General features: G+C 40.5%; 1 protein-coding gene across 2 annotated transcripts in view; it reads right to left on the minus strand.

Annotated features, from left to right (window-relative positions):
- The window catches only part of LOC117304960 (tetraspanin-4-like), a 39,134-nt gene that overhangs the window by 15,281 nt on the left and 10,141 nt on the right, over window positions 1-13,712 (minus strand). For both annotated transcript variants that reach the window (XM_033789618.1, XM_033789617.1), the window contains exon 2: window positions 5,827-5,968. In XM_033789618.1, the coding sequence (XP_033645509.1) occupies window positions 5,827-5,889 (63 nt within the window). In that variant the 5' untranslated portion in view covers window positions 5,890-5,968. The remainder of the gene's footprint in view (window positions 1-5,826; window positions 5,969-13,712) is intronic.

Consider the following 13,712-nt stretch of genomic DNA (forward strand, 5'->3'; position numbering starts at 1 on the left):
CGTGTGGCAAGGGTGTTAATCTTTCATTATTATCTCGCAATTTCGACGACCGATTGAGCTCAAATTTTCACAGGTTTGTTATTTAATGCATATGTTGAGACACCAAGTGAGAAGACATGTCTTTGACAATTACCAATAGTGTCCAGTGTCTTTAAAACAGAGAAATTTTCCTCCGTAGAATTCTGACAGAACACGTCCCCCGAGCCTTACATAGAACTTTTCCTGGGCCACAACGAACCTCGTTTTTAATAGCGACACTTGCTCCAAGCCATGTCAAACTAAAGAAACAAAACACACTATTCTCTGACCCTACATGCCCTATGTACATGTATGGAGCTACTACATGTACATGTATGAAAAAACCCAGGGGCAAGTCAATGAAAGGACCTCGCTAAAGCAAAGAGACGCATCTTAATAAAGACTGTAAGTTGTAACCTCATCATCAAAGGAAGTCTTCAGGTTCACCAGGGACATGTGTACAATGTACCATGTTAACTCCCACGGCGGCTTTCTTGATTAGCTCGCGGTAGCGCGGGGGGCGACGACCAGCTCCCGAGTGAAATCATGTTTGTTGATAGAGGACATCGTTGGTTTGCATGCATTTATAACGTTAGACTGCATTGTGTTGCGGAATTTCTGGCGTGGTGATGTTTGTGTGCATGTGTTAGGCTTGGAGCAATATTATGTATATTTATTGGCTATTACAGAAATGAGCTTGTGTCGTCTGGTACATGGGATCTCCTGAGGTTTGTCGAGCCAAGTCAAGAGGCCTAGTCTAGGGGTACCATAAATGCACAAATAATGAACTCTATAGTTTATTGTACCTTGTTGTTCATGTAACGATAAACAAGTCTCTCGTACAGATTGCAGACTAATTAAGAACACCAGGCCTGTGTGCTTTGTAATTGGAAGGGCAAGGGCACCAAGGCATTTTTAAGGCGTGTTAAAGGACCTGCCCCTTTTGCACATACAATGTAGAACTTGTAACTAAAGACACATGAAGTTGCTCCAAAAAGTTTAAGTGGCACCAAGCATTTTTTAAAATTACATTACATAAAAAGTACAGTACATTGTCGTTATCAGTGGTTTTGTGAATGCATTGCCAGCCTTATACTTTACAGAGGCAACAAAGGCAATTGCCTCGATGCCCCCTGGTCAATGCCTTGGTGCCCTTGAAGTGCTCCAGTTTCTCAGAAGGTGCCCTTTACCAAAGGAGAAAATGTCTTCGTGCCCTTGCCCTTTCAACAACAAAGCACACAGGCCTGAATTTTCTTCTTGGAAAGGGCACCCTAAGGATATTAAAAATTTCTACTGTCAGAGCATTTCAAGGGCACCAAGGCAGTGAGTAAGGGGCACGGGGGCAATTGTCTTGGAAAGGTCCAAAAGAACAAGAATCCAGGTTGGAGCCTATGGTTCTCTGATGTCTGATGTTTCTCACACAAAGAAAAAGACACAATTCATCTGTTAAGTCTCCCTTGCACATCTTCTGGGGGTTGTTGGGGGGGGGGGGGGAGACGGTTGGTAGGCAGTCAATAACTCACGGCAGTTATTACAATGTCTTAATTGCACATGAATTATTTGCTCTGCAATCCATGTTTATTTATAGCCAATTAAAGAGAGATGAACTGGAAATCTGATAGGAGGAGATAACAACTCCGGGCCTAGGTAAATAAAAAATAAATTGACAGCCGAAAGCAGCACTGGAAAGCTCGCACCGGTTGTACTGCCCTCAAGGGATCAAATTTAACCAATTTTGTTTCTAATCTTTGAAAGACAAAATACATCTCCTTAGGGTAAGGGCTTGATGGGTTTTCTACATCCCTTAATGTCTTGGTGCATGGAGGGTATTTACTCTGTCTTAAAGACATGGAACACCTTTAATAATACTGTCAAAAACAGTATTTTCACAATGGGTGTATCAAGACAAATGCATTAAATAACAATTCTGTGAAAATTTTGATTTTAAATTGATCATGGAAGTTGCAAGAGAATAATGAAAGTAAAAAACACCCTCGTTGCATAACTTTTTTTGCTTTCAGTTGCCTCATAAAAGGTTTCAGGTCTGAAGTATTTTAAAATTTGAGTGAGAAATAACCTCTTTCTCAAAAACATAATACTTCAGAGGGAGCCGTTTCTCACAATGTTTTATACTGCTAACAATTTTGTAGTTACATAAATGTACATCGTACATGTACATGTACCAATAGTGTCCAGGGCCTTTAAATATTTTTTTTTCTCATTCAAATCATCATGCCATAAAAATTTAATCAAGTTTTGGTTTCTAATCAGTTGTTTCTTAAAAATTTATATTTTATGAGGAAGATTTAAATAATGCCTAGTGCAATGACTACCTAAAACAAGTACAGTTGCATTGTCAAAATGGTTTGGGGCAAAAATTGACAATAACAAAAAAGGTAATTTGAATTAAGATTATGAAGCGCAATAAAAATTACAATAGCGTCTCATTAAGATTTAATTATGAGCGATGAATATCGTGCCAGTCTTTAAATATCTTCGGCAGACGGTACTACAATTAGTTTCGCCTGGAGATTACCATGATTGTGTTCTTGGGGCACGAACTTTATGCATGAGTGTGATCAAAACAAGAATTCGTGTTCACTGTCTTTAAAGGCAGTGGACACTATTGGTAATTACTCAAAATAATTATTAGCATAAAACCTTTCTTGGTGACGAGTAATGTGGAGAGGTTGATGGTATAAAACCTTGTGAGAAACAGCTCCCTCTGAAGTGCCATAGTTTTCGAGAAAGAAGTAATTTTCCACGAATTTGATTTCAAGACCTCAAGTTTAGAACTTGAGGTCTCGAAATCAACCATTTAAACGCACCCAACTTCGTGTGACAAAAGAGTGTTTTTTCTTTCATTATTATCTCGCAAGTTCGATGACTGATTGAGCTCAAATTTTCACAGGTTTGTTATTTTATGCATATGTTGAGATAAACCAACTGTGAAGGCTAGTCTTTGACAATTTACCAATAGTGTCCACTGCCTTTAAATCATGAGGTCTAGAAATCACCCCAGTACAACTCATCGAAAAAGAAAAAAAAACGAGCTTTGGCGCATTGGCCTTTTGCTCTGACATTACAAGCAACGTCCATTACAAGTAACAATGTTTATTGTGGCCACGAGGCCGAGAAAAACCTTACACAATAAACATCGGGCTTGTTGTTGTGCTTACATGTAGTGAGGAAAAAAGGAAGTACAAGTACATCATGTATTTTCTCCCTGCAGGGGAAAACAGCTGAGAAAAAAAGTCTGGGGACTTTATAAAAATATGAGCAGCTTGAAGACATGTCCATCAAGATACGTATTTTTGTACTTTTGTTTTCAAAGGGTTTAGAGTACATTTCGTGGATTACAAAACACAATTTCTACAGATTTACATTAAACTTACACTGTTTGACATGTTTGAAGATAATGACAGTAGAAAACTTCCCTTAAAAATATTACTTGCTGAGGTGCTGTAGTTTTTGAGTAATTAGTAAAACAATGAGCTCTTTTTTGAAGAAAAATTATTTTACATACACTGTAGCACTACAAAGTGTAGGTACTGAAATTGACCATCGCACTGTGAGTGTCACATTTTTTCTCAAAAACTCGACAAATAATGAAGCTAAAACTTCTACAGGTAAATTATATTACATCAATCACAATGAGTAGGGATTCATGTCGTGGCGATGAAAAACTCAATCTACAAAAGATTATCAAAACCTTTTAAAAACACAGGACGCAATAAACACACGAGGTCCTCAGTACTTTTCTTCCTCTGAACGCCCTCCCAGATGTTTTACGGCTCCGAGGTTTTCGTTATTTTTTCCACATGTCAAGCGTTTCTCCAGACCAGCGGCATTTATCGCACCGTAACAAATTGAGATGCCCTAACCATATGTTACCAAGACAATCTGGTTGATTGGAACACATGAATTTTTCTCTTTTTTTCCAAATTTGATTTCAATTACTTTGCAGGCCTATAATGCTTCGTTTTTAAAGGGCAAGGGCACCACGGCATTTTCTACTTGGTATGTAAAGGGCACCTTATAAGGAATAATTGTAAACTTCTACTGGAGCATTTCGAAGCCACTAAAGGGCAAAGAGGCCTTTGTTGCCTCCGTGAAGTATCGACCTGACTTCAGTTTATTTGTCTTCAATCTCCCAAGATTAAAATGCACTTTTACTGGCAATCTTTTCTCCAGACCAAAGCCATCCAGTGTTTGTTGTACTAATGTACAGTTTCACTTTTTTATTCAATTAAAGATAATGTAAACACAATATTTCCTCATTATTTGTTGTCAACTGATTTTTTAAAAGTACTCCTTGCTCCCAAGATAAAAGTACTTTTACTGGCAATCTTTTCTCCATTTACTGGCAATCTTTCCTACATTTTTTCCACATTAACTTTTTGTCAACTTATGTGTTTTTAGTTCCTCCAATCTCATAAGATAAAATGTACTTTTACAGGCAATCTCTTCTCAAGATGCTAGACCAATAAGTGACATGTGTTTTGTGAATTAAAGTACATTCTAATGCATTTACAATTTATAAGCACTATTTTATATTAATTTCATGACAAATTAAGTACTTAAGTATATTTATTATTTCACAAGCAACATGCTTTAATGTTTTCTAGACTTGCATGTTTACGATCCCGCACAAAACAAACATACTTTTTCTAATGATAAAAGTTGAAATTCCTTTAAAGTGCACACATCTGCATTTTGCAAATCCCGTAAAATCAAGTCTCAGGTTTTTTTTCTGCGACTTTTTTCTACTTGGCATGCCTGGCTGGACCAGTTTCTACTATGTTGGTCAATAATTTTACAGTTCGGAGGATTTTGGATTTCGTTTTTAACAATTCATTGATTTTGCTTGTGGACTGGAAACATTTGGTTTATTTCCAGGGCATGGAGGCTGACACAGGGGTATGAAGACAAACGAAGGTAAATGGATACAAAGAAAGGGGCACAGAGGCAAAGACCAGGGGCCGGGGCATTGGTGCACAGACCAGGGACATGGATGCAAAGGCCGAGGGCATGCCGCGTGCGAAGACCAGGCGAATAGAGGCAAAGACAAGGGGGCTTTAAGGCAAAGACCAGGGGCATGTAGCAAAGACAAGGGGCAAGGGTGCAAAGACAACAGATATACACTGGCCTAAAGGACCATTAGAACCATATTAAGCACCAGGACTGTATGCTTTGTTTTGAAAAAGGCAAGGGCACAAGGGCATTTTCTCTTAGGTAAAGGTACCCTATGAGGAAATGGACAATTTCTACTGGAGCTTTTCAAGGGCAGTCAAGACAATGAGCAGGGGCATTGAGGCAATTGTCCCTTTGCCCCCGTGAAGTATCAGGCAAGCCTGTATACATACAATTGTTAAAACACAACAGGGCCCAATTTCATAGAGCTGCTAAGCATACAAATTTGCTTAGAATGATATTTTGCCTTGATAAAAACTGGATTTCTCAACCAAATTTCCACGTGATTTTCAGGATAATCAAACAACAGCTGAATACTAAGTACCAAGCAATAATCAACAATATGTAAATTTTGTTGGTAATCCTGTTTTTATCAAGGAAGAAATTTCATGCGAAGCAAATTTTCGTGCTTAGCAGCTCTATGAAATTAACCCCTGGTTTCTATGGTACACATCTATAAAAAACAAAAAACAATAGCCTAAACGAAACGAAAACCTAAACGTTTTAAAAATCATGATAAAATGTAAGCTGAGCTCCTTCAAGAATTCAAAGAGAATTGTTTAAATTTTGGAATACATAAATATATGTTGAACAAAATGAAGATGAAATACTTACAAAGAACACAATGTCAAACAGGATGAGGAAACATTTGACACACGTAATGGCGCAGCAACACATGGTGCAAGGTGGTGTGTCACGTAACAAGTCAGGTGATCAAAGTCAGGCACTTCCCGTGGGGGAGCTCAAACTTGACGATCTTAAAAGAAAAAATATACCCAATGAAATAGTATGAGTTTGATATAATATTTATAGGCAGACAGTAAAGCTGTGTAATGTATGATATTGAAACCCTATGCCCTGAGAGAAACCTTTTACCCTACGCCCTTTACCAAAGAGAAAACGCCTTGGTGCCCTTGCACTTTCAAAAACAAAGCATACAGGCCTGAACTCAACACCCAAATGTATGGATTCTGAAGAGCTGGGCACAATGCTTGGCTACACATGCAAATAATTTAGGAGGCACTCATCCTTACTTGCAGCTGACAAGCTGAACTGCGAAGGACGCGACTACACGTTCAAAGTGTTCCGAGCTGCAGTCATGCAAGGGCGCCCTTGGCAGCGAGCCCTATCGACCTGTCTGTGACCATGGAGCGCCACCAGAGATCGAAAGTGTTTGATTTTTCACGTCGGGGGAAAACCAGGGACCGGAGAAAAAACCCTTGTGTGGCATAAGAAAGAATCAATGCACAACTCTATTCACATTATGGCCCCAGCCTGGAGTTGAACCAGGGCCATGTTGCTGAGAGGCTAGTACGGTTGGCTTGTGCGTAAAGCGCTCGCCTCTCACCAAGGTGACCCCGGTTCGACTCCTGGCCAGGGCCATGTATGTGAGTTGAGTTGTGCGTTGGTTCTCTGCTATGCCATGAGGGTTTTCCAGACCATCCAGTTTTCCTCCCTCGGGAAAAATCAAACACTTCCGATCTGTGGCTGTGCTCGTGGTCATAATGGGTTGATCTGGCTGGCAGCCAACGCCCAATTGCATGCCTGCTTCTCGAACACGTTGTAGCCGCGCCCTTCGCAATTCAGCTCTTAGCTGCGAGTAAGGATGATAAGCACACACCCCCAAAATTATTATTATTATTATAGTACTTTATGCAAATTTGACAAACACGCTAAGGGAATTTCCTAAATCCTCTGTTTGTCTGTTTATAAATATCTGTGTCTGTCTGTCCACAGGCTGATTTCAACACGCCTCGTCTCAAATCGGCCTCTGAAGGCCTACTGTGCCTTTTCTTTAACTGTATAAACCTCAAACTACGCTGTTCGCTATTACACAATTCTGTTTTGAAAGAATGAACAAATGTGAGTTGAATTGAAGACGTTGGACTGTTTTTACACGAGTTGCCGATACATGTACTCCCAAGAACCACACATTCACCTGAATGGATCTACTTCCAAATTGTAGCTATGCTAAAAGGAATTAAATCGAATAAGCTGCCCCCGATCGCGATTAAACAAACATAATCTCTTATGTGCAGTCTGTGAAAGTGCTTCAAGCTATGTATCCACTATTTAGGTAATATTTTGGTCCGAGGCTACATATACAACAAGCATGTAGGTTGACTGACTCGTGCATGCAGGGTAACAAATTGTCCATTAGGTGTTAAACTGTTGCAGCCTGCCTCAAGCAAACACGTCAGAAATTGTGACTTTCAGTTTTATCGACCCGGTATTACAATTCAGGTTTTTGTCGCAATAAAAAAGCAAATCACATATTCCCTGAGATGGGTGCATGAATGTTTCAAGGCTCAGGTTACCGCCGAACTCTGCGCTTACGATCACCATTCTCGGCTGCATGCTCTGTATAGAGAAAGCGACGTAGAATGCCAAGTAAGGTCGAGTACACAAGGGCAAAAGCCAAAATTCTCCGCTTACAGATGAAATCTGCTTGAAGTACATGCAAGCGCAGATTTCCTTGCTTCTGCAAGCGCCAATTCTTTGCTAAGGGTTGAACAGAGCATTGAAATTGGGACCTGTTGCTTCTTACAAATCATTTTTACGAACTCAACATAAGAATTCAGTGTAATGCAAAAACATTTCCCTCCCATTCGCCAATTCTTTGCAAACGGTTGAGCAGAGTATTGAAATTGGAACCTGTTGCTTCTTACAAATCATTTTTACTAACTCAACATTAGAATTCAGTGGATACAAAAACATTTACCTCAAAATATTTTTACCTCAAAATATTTTGCTTTTAAACGCAAAATTGCCGGTAGAAAGCGTTCCCTGCAGTTATTGTAAACATCGATGATTCGACGTTACCTACCCCCTTCCCAATCCCTCGGTACCGAATTCCATACGACAGCATATCTAATTCCATACGACAGCAATAAATATCATACAACTTGGCACAGTACTCCCGTCAGCAGACAGGCTACACTGTGCATGAACAACCAGTATGCCCTGGGGGCTGATCATGTATTATTGTCCAATTGCTTCCTATCTGATCTCGCTCTGATTTTTTGGAACAAGAATCTTTTATACGACGGACACTCTGACCGAAAATTATATGTCACATATCAAGGATAAAGGTAATATGAGGTTGGGGCCAGCAGAAGGGGCAGTTACATGTATGTGGTTCATACAGTACACTCTGACACTGGGCCAAATTTCATGGCTCTGCTTACCGCCAAATTCTGCGCTTGTGATCCCCTCTTCACTAGCTGTGCTAGCTGTGTACATTTTTGTGCTTAGCAGCTCTATGAAAATTGGTCCCAGGGGTCTGGGAACAGATGAGAGGGGATTGAAAACTTGTTGTGGATCTTGGAAAGCTTGTTGCTGATACTTCACTGAGACAACAAAGGCGATTGCTTCGATGCCCCTTTGTCATTGCCTTGATGCCCTTTAAACACTCCAGTATAAATTTTCAAATTTTCTCATAGGGGTACATGTACTAGTAGAAAATGCCTTGGTGCCCTTGCCCTTTCAAAAAACGAAAGCATACAGCAGGCCTAATACTCATTGCCTTGGTGCCCATGAATGCTCCAGTAGAAATTTACCATTTCCTCATACATTTAGGGTACCCTTTACCAAGGAGAAAATGCCTTGGTGCCCTTGCCCTTTCAAAAAACGAAAGCATACAGCAGGCCTAATACTTAATACAGAGGCAACAAAGGCGATTGCCTCAAAGTCCCCTGGTCATTGCCTTGGTGCCCATGAATGCTCCGGTATAAATTTTCAATTTCCTCATACATTTAGGGTGCCCTTTACCAAGGAGAAAATGCCTTGGTGCCCTTGCCCTTTCAAAAACAGAAATCATACAGCAGGCTTGCTTCTACTTCCTGTAGGCAACGGGAGCGAGCCTCCATGCCCCCTGGTTATTGCCTTGGTGCCCTTGAAATGCTACACTATAAGTACAGTAGTAATTACAATTTCCTCATATAGGGTGCCCTTTACAAAGGAGAAAAAGCCCTGGTGCCCTTGCCCTTTCGAAAAACAAAGCCTACAGGCCTGCTAACAAGTACGTGTAGTGGCTCACCCGCGCGGATGTAACGTCCGCAATTGACAACACGGCACGAAGGATCGGTTTAATAGGGCTGAAGAAATAAACAGGGGGTATGACCCACTTTATGGCATAAACACGGGAAGTACAAATTTGTAGAGGATGGAAGGGATCGAGTGAAGAGTGGGTTGAAGAAGTACTTGAGGATTTGAGGTGGATTCATCGAGCTTGGATGGAGAGAATTTGACCCTCGAGAGCCGGCCATTTGGAAAAAGGTCAGAACCCAATTTCATACCTGTGTGATTTACATTTTTGAAAGCTTGAAACACAAAACACATCAGGCCTGTATGTTTCATTTTTGAAAGGGCCAGGGCACCAAGGCGTTTTCTCCTTGCAGGGCACCCTATGACGAAATTGTAAATTTCTACTACATTTCAAGGGCATCAAGGCAATGACCCGGGGGCATGAGGCAATTACTCTGTTGCCTCCATAAAGTATCAAGCCTGCACGGGACCTACGGCTTACTGTCCCATCCAAAGGAACAAGAATTTATATGAAAACAATCTTGCTCCAAGGACAAAAGTGACACAACTGGGACTCGAACCCACACCCTGCTGATCAGAAACACCAGAGCTTTAGCACGTTACCTGCTCGACCAAGACCCGCTTTAAAATATGGACTTTAGTGATCAACCTGGCAGAATATATCTATTAAAATGACAATCTAACCAGCCCAGCTGGGCAGTTGTCGTAAAACATTGGCGCGAACCCTTCATTGTATCTTCCGCATCCACGACTAATTGTTTCTATCAATCTCGGACTCAACGGACGTGCTTGACTCTCTGGTTGGGTTTCATTATCTCAAATAATGAAATATGGTTTGTGTATGATGATGACGTTGATAGATTGTAGCGATGTCGCTGACAATGAACAGAAGGGGACGTGTCAACCGCAAAACGGAAAGCCCTCCGAGAGATTGGAGATGAGGCGATAACGGAAGAAGACAAGGAAAAGGAAATTGTCATGATGGGGGAGGGGGAAATTGATAGGTTGATAATATCGGGGGTAGCGGGCGTGGAGTGGCACAAAGAGGATACATCAGAAAATTTCAACTGAGGCATAGAGAACAGTAGAGAACAGAGAACATGATCCCGTTTTATGTCTAAAAGAAAATAACTACTCTTTCCAACAAGCAGACATAAAAAAAAGGTCTAAATTCAGAAGGAAAACAAATCAGAATTTCTCTTCCCCGATCATTCATTTTGTTTTTACTTCTGAACGAAAAACGACCAAATGTAATGTTAAACCCTGCACAAAATGTTTCTTGTAAACGCCTCAAGCTACTAATTGAAAATAAATCCCTACATCTATCAAGAACTTGACTCATACATTTACAATCTTCAATCTTCAGATGCATCAACAGACTCTCTACGCTTCAAAAACAGCAATCTTTCTACCATGGCGTGTGGCTTTATGGCCTAGAGCCGTTTTAAAAAAGCACCAGATTCTCAAACTCTGGTGTTTCTGATCAGCAGAGTGTGGGTTCAAGTCCCAATCGTGACACCCGTGTCCTTAAGAAAGACACTCGTGCCATTCTGCTGCGCCCTTGGAATGGGACGTAAAGCAAATGGTCACGTGTGTTGTGTAACGCACATAAAAGAACCCAGTGCAAAAGAGAAGAAGTTCGCCCTGGTGTTCCTGGTCTGCTTAATGTGCCACAGAACGTTGTGAACCATACATGTACATGGTGCTATGATAAAAGGTTTGGGTCTCATAACAGTACATGTATACTGTATCTTGCATAAAATACTGTATGGACAGGGAGGAGCTTCACTGAGTGATGGATGTGTGCCCTACATGTATAAAAGAAGCCACTACTATTATATTACCAGAATCCAGTAAAGGTGGTGGGGGGGGGGGGGTGAAGGGGGGGGGCAAGCAGATGCAGCTAATGAGGCAGGTGTGTTGAGAACCAGGTTTTTATTGATGGCACTGTGTGTTGACCTCTCGCATCCTTGCTTCGATTCTTTGATTTGTTATTTTTTACTCCTGGTCCATATTGCTTTTATTACAATGCCACATGTGCAACCTACATACATGTAGATTTAGCCCCAGAAATTTAGTAATTTTGATTCTTTGGCTATGTACAAGTATGTAAACTATGTTTTTTTTTTTAACACATCTGTGGCCAATTTCTTACTGTAAAGCAGAAAGTACTACTTGACAAATTTCTTTGCTAAGCTGAGCTTGAGTGGGCCACTAGTCACAGCAATGTGTAAGTTTGGCTGGTAACCAGTTTCTGTTAAAGCAATACTTCTACTGTGCTTACACTTTAAAAAGCAGAATGGAAATTAAAACAATTTGAATAGGGCTACAGTGTATGTTGAACTTGCACCGGGGGATACAGAGTTCTGAAAGATTGTGAACAAAAATCACCTTCAGAGGCATGTTAATCGGGTGGCATTCGAACCCATGACCTTTGCAACTCTAGAGTAGTGTCTTACCAACTACACTACCCGTGGCACCGAGATTGCCTGGTAGCTATTGAAAAAGATGGAACATTATGTCTTCAAAAAATAACAAATTGTTTTAAAATTACACTTGATGAAGTTACATTGATTACAAAGATTTATCAGTTGTTGATGATCAGTAATTTGCACTTTATTTGTACAACTGACATGACAAGCAGAGTATACTTTCAAGTCAAATACATCTGTACATCATGGAGGCAACAAATGCAATTGCCTCCATGCCCCTTGGTCATTGCCTTGGTGCCATTTATTGAAATGACAAGCTGACAAGCTGACAAGCTGACTATAGTCCTGTCGACTAGTCACTGAAAAGTTAAGAGCATCAACCTGAAGCTGCAAGTATAACCGGCAGGGAACTGAACTATAAGCGCAAAGCGTGAATGCTTGCGAGCGCAAAGCGTGAAAGCTTGCAAGCGCAAAGCGTGAAAGCTTGCGAGAGCAAAAACATGAGAGCTGCATACATTTATCTTTGGTGTCGAAAGCCCTTATCTTCAATCTGGGGTGTTTCATATGATTTCATTTTCACTGTCTTTTGAATTTGATGTTAGTTATAAATAATATTAAAATTTTATTTTAATGGTTTTTTTTTTTTTTGGGGGGGGGGGTTAAGATTTTTGGTTACAACCAAGAAGGGATTGCCTTAAGGGAACAGTTTTTTTAGAAGTAAACTCTTTAAGCAAGACAATTAAAGGAAACAGTCAGGGTAAAAAATTACTCAGTCAGTTTCCCTTGTGGTTCATTACTTCATAATTTTAATAAAAATTAACATTCATGCACCCAAGATGCTCAAAATGCTTCAATTTCTTTGGAGAAGTCTTCCACCAACTCTAGAGGCTCTTTCCAGAGTCAGCGGACTGCACGTTTCTCGTCCTCTTCCGGCAGTAAGGGAGGAAAAGAAAACATCCACAACTCCGCCCCTATCACGCCTCAGGACGAAGCTCGTGCTCTCCTCAGTGAAACTTGAATTAAAGATTAAACAAGAAATGAAAACATTCCATTAAATGTCTGATCGCCTCATTGGCGATTCCAGTCACAAAAACCACTTAGCGCTTTTAGAAATATCCTGATCAGCAATTCAGTGTTTTCCTAATCAGTTCGGAGATTTTGGCAATTTTATTATTTTTCAAGTTGTGGATCTAAAATTTAGCCATCATGCCCTTTACAACCTGGGAAGCAGAAGCAGGAGAGGGTACTTCGTATGGTCTGTCGGCCCCCTACACATTCGGTTATGTTTCAATCCTACTCAAATGTAAATTTTTATTTCAGAAGGCAGTGACGTCTTTAAGATAGCGCTGAAAAAGTTGATGAAATAAAGTGTCTACGCAGGAAGATATTGCCCAGTGTAACATTAGGGCCTACTGGTAACACTTTTTACATTCAAATTTTTGGAATAACAATTTTTTCCCATGACGGCACCAAAGCATTTTCTCCTTGGTAAAGGGCACCCTATGTGAGGCAAATGTAAATTTCTACCTATGGAGCATTTCAAGGGCACCATGGCCAGGCCACATGGGGGCGATCGCCTTCATTGCTTCCGTGAAGCATCAGGCCTGATGCCTACAAAATCAAGAGTAAGTATAAAGAATATTATGCCTGCCTTTAAAAGGTAGACTATCTTGCTCTCAAAACAAATTCTTCAAGATTATTTATTCTCAGGATTAATCCCTTTCTCAAGCAACATTAGTCTAATTCGCTGAGATGGTTTCACGTCTTATCATCTTCCTCTTCTGTCTTCTGTTAGATTTGACGTCACCCTCGTCTGACCCCCAAATCCCCCATGGCATTTCTTAATTCCCACACGACACATCAACTCTGCCATTCTCACGTGCCTCCCACAAAACGAGATCAGTCCCAGGTCAGTCTTTAATTCCCTCCTGCACACTTTCACTTGCCCTCCTTTCAACACTTCCAATTGCAAACAAAGAAATACAAAACAATTATTGAAAATGCCCCTAATTATGTCTTCAA

Source organism: Asterias rubens, chromosome 22, assembly GCF_902459465.1.
Source record: "Asterias rubens chromosome 22, eAstRub1.3, whole genome shotgun sequence".
NCBI lineage: Eukaryota > Metazoa > Echinodermata > Asteroidea > Forcipulatida > Asteriidae > Asterias > Asterias rubens.